Here is a 9,559-nt window from a genome sequence, read left to right on the forward strand (position 1 = left end):
TTTGAGTCTCTTGTGGATTTGTCTTAGAGAGATCTTTTAAAAAATAAATTTGCTTATTAATTGGACAGTTACTGTACCAATCTTTAGCACATGAACATGAAATGCCTCTTATCCTGAAAAGTACATAATCATTCTGTTATTTTTCTATTAATAATAAGTCATCTATATATAGTTAACTTAGAAGCTTCACTTTTTGATTTATCAAGTTAAAAAAAGTAATCTTAGATTTAGTAAACAAAATAACTTTCATAATAGTGTTGAGCTAACTAAAAATCTAGAAAATGCCAAACTCTTCATTACTTCTATTATTTCTTCTTTTTTTTTTTCTTAAAGCCACAGAGCTGTATTCATATCTGATACATTAGTAGGTGCTCACTCAAGAAAACTTTATTTTGGTGACAGAGCTGAAATTAAAATCCAGCTTTCCTCATCATTAAGTCATTTTTTCTTTCCATTATGTCACAGATATGCTTTTTAAATGTGTCCAAAGTTGATTTTTTTAAATATTTGGAAGCTGTTCATAGAAGTATGGATTGTTGCTCTTTATTTACACTTTCTCACCCTTTCATTTTTTGTAACCAAACATTAATTCAGAAATTTAAGCCTCTTAATTGTATAAATGCTGAAATGATGAATAGGATAAGGGAGAAGAAAGAAAAAGCTTGCAGTATTTTATGTCTAATAACAAATATAAATGTCCCATATTTTACACTTAAAGAATTTATGTAATATAGGACATAAATTTGTATACAGCATTATCAGCTTCAGTAATTTATGTATTTAAATAGCTCTACTCAAAAATGCTAAATATGAATTGGTGATATTCAGACAAACATTTTATGCTTTAAGGAGCTCAGGTTGGGAGGGCGAGAGGAGGTAAAAGAGGATAAAAGTTCGAAAGGTTTTTTGTTTGTATTTTAAGTTTATTGTGGTATAAATTGTATAGACAGTAAAGTGCACAATTCTTAAATGTACATCTTGATGAATTTTTACACACATATGTAATGGTATAACCACCACACAGATCAATATATAGAATCTGTGGACACCCTAGAAGACTTTTTAGTACCTTTTTTTAGTTAGTTACATCTCTCTAAGAGGTAATCACTATTTTGACTTCTGTCACCATAAATATATTTTGCTTATTCTTGAAATGCATATAAATGGAATCATACAGTATTAGTATCTTGTGTCTGGCTTCTTTCACTCATTGTTATATCTGTAAGATTTGTCTATATAGTGTGTAGCAGTAGTTAATTCTTTGTTTTTTTCAGTATTGCATTATATAAATATACCACAATTTATCAGTTCACCGGTTGATAGAGATGGGTTGTTTCCAATTTGTTACTATTGTGACTAAAGCTGCTGTTCTTTTCTTTTCATGAATATACGCACCATTTCTCTTGGGCCATAAAGTTCTATAGTTCTATAAAAATTCAGAACTTTTCATTGAGACAGCTAGAATGCCAAGATGCCTCACAAGAAATTTTCAAGTCTATCTGAATGGATATACCTCCTTGATTTTATAATAAAAGCTGGGGGAGGGGGATGTTTATGGTGGTATCATGTGCCTGTTCTGTAATGCAGTGGGGTGTGTATATTATACATTGAGTCATTCAGTAAATAGCAGTGCACCATGCTAGTTCTAGAGATTCTGCTGTGAAAGACACAGTCACACACGCTGCTTTCACCAACCAATAAACAAGTCATTAGAACATAAGTATAAAGTGCAGTAATAAGAGAAATAATAGTTATTAGAGGAGTACTTAGGTTGGAACATCTCCTAGACCTGGGGATCTTGGACGAAGTGACATCTAAATGGGTCCTAAAGATTGAATTGGAATTAGCCAGGTGTGAAATGTGGAATCCCTTGCAGTAAACAATTTGGCCTTTGGACCTGGTGCCTGAGAGTCGTATCACCTGAGGCCAATGAATGGGGGCTGACAAGACCAAGGGGGATCACCTGGAGGCCTGATGCTGCCTAAGCATCAGGAGGCATGATGTAACCTATCATGGCCACGTAGTTAGGCCAATAAAGGCTTATGGAGCTTCTTGGGTGGAGAGACCAAGCATCTGCTCTCTGGAGGATAAGCACGTGCCCTGGGAACATAGAAGCTCTGTACCAAAACCCCTCCCGGACCTTGCCCTGTATATGTGTATCTTTTCTTCTACTAGACAAAAGATAGCCCTATCCCTGGGGTTTGTGAGTCATTCAAATGGATTATCAGATCTAAGAAATAGAGAAGGGGCTGGTACTCACTGACCTACCCTGAGTGAATGGGGATGAGAGAAAAGGGCTGCGTGGAGCAACTGGGGTCTGAATTGACCAGGAAGGGGAGCTGAGATAACATAGGGTGCAGCTCCTGTGTGGAGTGGAATTTGTTAACCATCATACATTTGGCGTCAGAGATGGATGATCTCAGCAACCCTGAACTGGTTTGTACAGTTGGTTCATTGAGCAGGGTTAGCTAGAGAAAGAACTTTGACTGCTAAACTAGGTGCAGGAGGTAGGGGATGGGTGTTGAGGTGAGCAGGGCAATGAAAGTTTTTAGGCAATGTTTAAGGCTTGGAGAGTTCAGAAATTGAAAGAAATTGAGTCGTACTACGTCAGCGAATGAAGACCCCAAAAGCTTGACTCCACCCACGTCATTAAGGTCTACTCTACTTTGAGGAGACAGCTCTTCCCCGGTCATCTTTTGAGTGCCTTCCAACCCTAGGGGCTCATTTTCGTGCATTATATCAGACAATGTTCTGCTGCTATCCATAACCAGGATCTGAATTATAAAGGGCCTTTTGGCAGTGTCAAGGAGTTTTCAATCTTCGGGTCAGAAGGGAACTTTTGAAGATTGTTTTGTTATTATGGAAAACTTCAAACACATATAAAGAGAATAGTAGAATGAATCCTCGTATACACATACCGCAGTTTCAGCAGTTATCAACTCATGGCCAGTCTTGTGGAGACCACTTCCTCCATACCCTGTAGGTTATTTTGAAGCAAATTCAAGACATAATATTTTTTATCAGAAGAATAGCATTGTTAGTTTTGCATTGTAGAAACTGCACATTCCTAGTAATTTTAAATTATCTTAAAAATGCACACATCATAGTTTGGATGTCTCTCATTTGCTGACAGTCATACAAAGACATTTGTCTTCCTGTACTACCTATGTTATTTGTAGTATTTTTGCATTTTTTCAAACTGTAGTGTTATTGAAGCATGTTAAGTGTTAAAATTATTTTTTGTATTCATCTTCCCATGAATATTGGTTTATTTGCATAAAATAGTGTTAATGAACATTTTGGCTTCTATAACTATAAAAATGTTATAATCAATATAAAAATCAGTTTGTTTCTAGAATTCAGACCCTATAATAGCAAAGATACTAATAGTTGGAAAGTGGAATTAGATTTCTGATTTTACTATGAATATTTTCACAGATTCAAGTTGATGAATTTGATATTCTGCTTTTGTGGCTTGGATTTTGTTATTTACCTACCTTTTGAAATTTGTTTTCTTACTGAAATTTACTCCATTGGTAGGAATTAATAGATTGCTTTTATTTTAAAGCTATTCATAGCTGTCTGTGGGCCACTAAGTTAAAAATTCCCTTCTGTAGTTAGTGTTTTTCCTTAAATATTTTAGTTTAACTTCCGTTTTGAAGGTAGTTTGTAGATGGTAACTATTGACATACTTTAGAATGTTGTTGTTGTTAGGTGCCATTGAGTCCGTTCTGACTCATAGCAACCTTATGTACAACAAAATGAAACACTTCCTGGTCCTGCACCATCCTCACAACGTTGCTATGTTTGAGCCCATTGTTGCAGCCACTGTGTCAGTCCATCTTGTTGAGGGCCTTTCTCTTTTTCTCTGACCCTCTACTTTACCAAGCATGATGTCCTTCTCCACGGCCTCATCATGATTTGGACATGGTAACATGTCCAAAGGACGCAAGACCAATTCTCGCCATTCACCATTCTGAGGAGCATTCTGGCTATACTTCTTTCAAGACAGATTTGTTTGTTCTTCTGGCAGTCCATGGTATATTTAATATTCTTCTCCAACACCATAATTCAAAGGCATCAATTCTTCAGTCTTCCTTGTTCATTGTCTGGCTTTCATATGGATGTGAGGTGATTGAAAATATCATGGCTTGGGTCAGGTACACCTTAGTCCTCAAAGTGACATCTTTGCTTTTTAGCACTTTAAAGGGTCTTTTGCAGCAGATTTGCTCCGTGCAATACGTCATTTGATTTGTTGACTGCTGCTCCATGGAAGGAGCCCTGGTGGTTTAGCACTCAGCTGCTAACTGAAAGGTTGGCAGTTCGAACCCACCAGCCGCTCTGCAGGAGAAAGATGTGGCAGTCTGCTTCTGTAAAGATTTATAGCCTTGCAAACCCTATGGAGCAATTCTACTCTGTCCTATAGGGTTGCTATGAGTCAGAATCGATTCCACACAATGGGTGTTTTTTTTGAGTGGGGCTTCGATGGACATTGACTGTGGATCCAAGTAAAATGAAATCCTTGACAACTTCAATATTTTCTCCGTTTATCATGATACTGCTTTATCGGTCCTTTGGGATAGCACTGCATTAATTAATTAATTCATTCGTGAGAGCCAGTGATTTTAATCTAAATTAGAGGTTGGCAAATTTTGACTGCCAGGAATGGTTCTTGCATTTTCAAAGGATTGTAAAAAGAAAAGAAGGAATTTCCAACAGAGGCTATACGTGGACTACAGACATAAAATATTTACCATCTGGCCCTTTACAGAAAAAAGTTTGTCAACCTCTGGTCTAAATATATGTAACTTAAATCATTGGCACAGGCTTTTTCTGTTGAAAATATTTCTGTTAGATTTGTTTTATAATTGGCATTTAAAAAATTAAAATTTTCATTGTCTTCTACAGAGAAGATGGCGAATTAGAAGATGGTGAAATAGATGATGCAGGATTTGAAGAAACACAAGAACAGGAAGCAAAAGAGGATGAAAAGCAGAAAAGTGACAAAGCCTGCAAAAAATCAAGAAAAAAACACAAGAAAGAAAGAGAGAAGAAAAAATCCAAAAGGAGAAAACGTGAGAAACACAAGGTTAGTTAGAATCTACTTTTTATTTTTTTTGGTAAATTCTATGAAATATACTGAAAATTACAAAGTATAAATCATTGCCTAGTTTCTTAAAAATATGAATTACATCTTTTTATTTATGCAGTTAATACATTTTCTGAACAAAAAGATTAAATGAATTATCTTAAAGATTTAAAAAATAACCCAAAACCAAAAAAAAAAAAAAACAAACAAACCTGTGCTGTCGAGTCGATTCCAACTCATAGCAATCCTGTAGGACAGAGTAGAACTGCCCCATCGGGTTTCCAGAGTGGCTGGTGGTTTCAAACTGCCAGCCTTTTGGTTAGCAGCCGTAAGCTCTTAACCACTGTGCCACCAGGGCTCCAAAAATAAAATAAAATTAAAAAATAATCCACGTAGGCTTTAATGCGAATAAAAATAATCTTTTTATTTTATGAAATATTGTGTGCAAGGATATTGAGAAGTTAAGGAAAATTTTATTCTCCACAGATCTGAATTAGCAGCATTGTCCATGCAAACATTCATTTATTCATTATTCATTCATTTGTATTGTTGAGTTCTTGCTGTGGAAACCTCTAAGCTAGATGTTGGTGGTTATAGTGGTGAGCGAAACAAAGTCTCTGTTTTAACAGAAGTTACATTGAAATGGGAAGAAGAAAGGGAATAAACAAATGAAAAACAAATACTATCAAGAAAATAACAGGGTGCTGGCTAGAGAATGATGTGGGTTTAGGGTAGCAGGGTGGGGGGCATCTATGCTGACAGAGTATTTAGGGAAAAGTGGTAGGGTAGTTTTGAAACTCTCTGAATTTCCCTCATAAAAACAGAATAAATAGGATAGCAAAACTGAAACTAAAAACCCATGGACTACATCTACCAAAAATAATAATAAGAAGTAACAAATTGTCTCCACAAACCTAAAAAATACAGATGAGTGGGATCAAATCACAGACAGCAACAAGACTGGTATTGTATCAGCAGCAACTGTGAGGAGAGGAACAAAGGGACAGTAAAGGGACTTCAGAAAACAAATTGCCAAATGGGAGGGGTCCCTACTTAACATGGAAAGTTCATGGGCTAATTTGAGGAAAGCAACAGAAACTGGGAAAGGGTGTTACTAGCTCTAATTCACAGGTGGATGCAAGGGGAACACAGAACAATTAGATGGTGCTGCGGTGATCTGGTCCCGATGAACTCCTAATACTAATCAACCAAATCTCTCTTTTAGGACAGAGCCCACACTGAAGAGATAACAGCTGAGAGTAGAATCTAGATTGAGAGGATAGGCATCCTAGAGGCCAAGGAAGGAAATGGTCAGATAAAAATGGAGGAAGGGAACAGAGGAAGCATATCTCAGAAGATATAAGGCGATATTTTTGAATATTTCATGTTAACAATAGAAGAGATAACACTAGAGCCATGAAGCTTTCCTGGCCCATTCTCCCCTCTTACACATAAGCAACAGGATAGGATCATGGTCACATCCCATATGTCTTAGTTATTTAGTGCTGCTGTAACAGAAATACCACAAGTGGATGTCTTTAACATACAGAGATTTATTCTCTCACAGTTTAGGAGCCTAGAAGTCAGGGGAAGGGCTTCTCTCTCTGTTGGCTCTGGGGCAAGGTCCTCATTATCAGTCTTTCCCTGGGTCTAGGAGTTTCTCAGCGCAGGGACCCTGAGTCCAAAGGATGTGCTCTGCTCCCGGCTCTTTCTTGGTGACAGGCGGTCCCTCTCTCTCAGCTTGCTTCTCTGTCCTTTTATCTCTTTTGAGATAAAAGGTGATGCAGGCCACACCCCAAGGAAACTCCCCGTACATCAGTTGAGGGCTGCGACCTGAGTAAGAGGGTTGCATCTCACCCTAATCCTCATTAACATGACCTAATCCTGTCTCATTAACATAACAGACATCTCATTCCCAAATGGGACCATAACCACAGGCATAGAGGCTAGGATTTACAACACATCACAAAATGGAGGATAATTAGATCATAAAATGACGACAACCACACAATACTGGAAATCATGGCCTAACCAAGTTGACATTTTAAAAAAAAATTTTTTTTTATTGTACTTTAGATGAAGGTTTACAGAACAAATAGTTTCTCATTAAACAGTCATTACACGTACTGTTTTATGACATTGGTTAACAATCCCACGACATGTCAACACTCTCCCTTCTCGACCTTGGAGGACCTTTTTTTTGGTGAAAATATACATAGCCAAAGTTACACCATTTCAAAAGTTTCTATATGTACAACTCAGTGACATCGATTACATTCTTCCAGTTGTGCTGCTATTCTCACTATCCTTTTCCAAATTATTCCATCACCATTATCTTCAACTCACTGCCCCCTAGGCTTCCCATCAAACCGTTTGAGTTGCTGTTATGAATTTGATCTCACATAGATAATTCTTTTTTTTTTTTTTGTACCTTCGATGAAGGTTTGCGGAACAAATAGTTTCTCATTAAACAGTACGCATATTGCCCTATGACAGTGGTTAACAACCCCACAACATGTCAACATTGTCCCTTCTCAACCTTGAGTTCCCTATTACCAGCTTTCCTGTCCCCTCCTGCCTTCTAGTCCTTGTCTCTGGATTGTTGTGCCTCATTAGTCCTGCTTTGTTTTGCGAGGCTGTCCCGTCCCCAGCTGAATGGTGAACTTCAGGAGTGACTTCACCACTGAGCTAAAAGGATGTCCAGGGGTCATACTCTCAGGGTTTCTCCAGTCTATCAGGCCAGTAAACCTGGTCTTTTTTTTTTGTGAGTTAGAATTTTGTTCTACATGCTTTTCAGCTCTGTCCAGGACCCTCTTTTGTGATCCCAGTCGGAGCAGTCAGTGGTGGTAGCCGGGCACCATCTAGCTGTACTGGACTCAGTCTGGTGGAGGCCATGGTAGCTGTGGTCCATTAGTCCTTTGGACTCATCTTTTCCTTGTATCCTGTTCTCTTCATTCTCCCTTGCTCCCGAAGGGTTGAGACCAGTGGAGTATCTTAGATGGCTGCTCATGACACACATTTTTTGGAGACACAACTCAATCCATGACACCATATAAGTTAGTATAAGAAAAAGAATAATCGAAACTAATATTTTTCTAGAAAAGAAACAATGACCACAAAACATATGAGAAATTTAATGTAATACAGGCATACCTTGGAGATATTGTGTGTTTGGTTCCAGACCTCCACAATGAAACGAGTATTGCAATAAAATGAGTCACGTGAATTTTTTGGTTTCCCAGAGCATGTAAAAGTTGTGTATAAACTATACTGTAGTCTGTTAAGTATGCCGTAGCATTATGTCTAAAAAAAATGTACATACCTTAATTTAAAAATACTTTATTGCTAAAAATGCTAACCATCATCTGAGCCTTCAATGAGTTATAATCTTTTTGCTGGTGGAGGGTCTTGCCTTGATGTTTACTAAGTTTATATAATATTCTAAATCCTTTGTAGTCATTTCAGCAGTGTTCACAGCATCTTCACCAGGAGTAGATTCCATCTCAGGAAACCACTTTCTTTTCTCATCTGTAAGACACAACTTCTTATCTGTTAAAGTGTTATCATGAGATTGCAGCAATTCCAATTCAATCACATCTTCAGGCTCCACATCTAATTGTAGTTCTCTTGCTATTTCCACCATATCTGCAGTTACTTCCTCCACTGAAGTCTTGAACCTGTCAAAGTCATCGATGAGGGTTGGAATCAACTTCTTCCCAACTCCTGTTAATGTTGATTTTTTGGCCGCCTCCCATGAATTGCGAATGTTCTTAATGGCATCTAGAATGGTGGATCCTTTCCAGAAGGTTTTCAATTTACTTTGCCCGTATCCATCAAAGGAATCACTATTTATGGCAGCTTAGCTTTACGAAATGCATTTCTTAAATAAGACTTGAAAGTTGAAATTAGTCCTTGATCCACGGGCTGCAGAATGGATGTTGTGTTAGCAGGCATAAAAACAACATTAATCTCTTTGTATGTCTCCATCAGAGCTCTTGGGTGAACAGGTGCATTGTCAATGAGCGGTAATATTTTTAAAGGAATCTTTTCTTCTGAGCAGTAGGTCTCAATAGTGGGCTTGAAATATTCAGTAAAGCATGTTGTAAGCAGATGTGCTGTCATCTAGGCTTTGTTGTTCTATTTACAGAGCACAGGCAGAGTAGATTTAGCATAATTCTTAAGGGTCCTAGGATTTTCACTATGGTAAATGAGCATTAGCTTCAACTTAAAGTCACCAGCTGCATTAGGCCCTAACAAGAGAGTCAGCCAGTCCTTTGAAGCTTTGAAGCCAGACATTGACTTCTCTTCTCTAGCTGGGAAAGTCCTAGATGGCACCTTCTACCAATATAAGGCTGTTTTGTCTACATTGAAAATATGTTGTTTAGTGTAGCCACCTTCATCAGTTATCTTAGCTAAATCTTCTGGATAACTTCCTGCAGCTTCTACATCAGCACTTGCTGCTTCACCTTG

The 9,559-nt window shown here is 37.7% G+C and overlaps 1 protein-coding gene across 3 annotated transcripts in view; it reads left to right on the forward strand.

Annotated features, from left to right (window-relative positions):
- ZC3H6 (zinc finger CCCH-type containing 6) overlaps positions 1 to 9,559 on the forward strand; it is a 98,317-nt gene that overhangs the window by 16,368 nt on the left and 72,390 nt on the right. For all 3 annotated transcript variants that reach the window (XM_023742810.1, XM_023742809.1, XM_023742811.1), the window contains exon 2: positions 4,909 to 5,089. In XM_023742810.1, coding sequence (XP_023598578.1) covers positions 4,909 to 5,089 — 181 coding nt within the window. The remainder of the gene's footprint in view (positions 1 to 4,908; positions 5,090 to 9,559) is intronic.

This window comes from Trichechus manatus, unplaced genomic scaffold (genome assembly GCF_000243295.1).
Source record: "Trichechus manatus latirostris isolate Lorelei unplaced genomic scaffold, TriManLat1.0 scaffold00219, whole genome shotgun sequence".
NCBI classification, from domain to species: domain Eukaryota; kingdom Metazoa; phylum Chordata; class Mammalia; order Sirenia; family Trichechidae; genus Trichechus; species Trichechus manatus.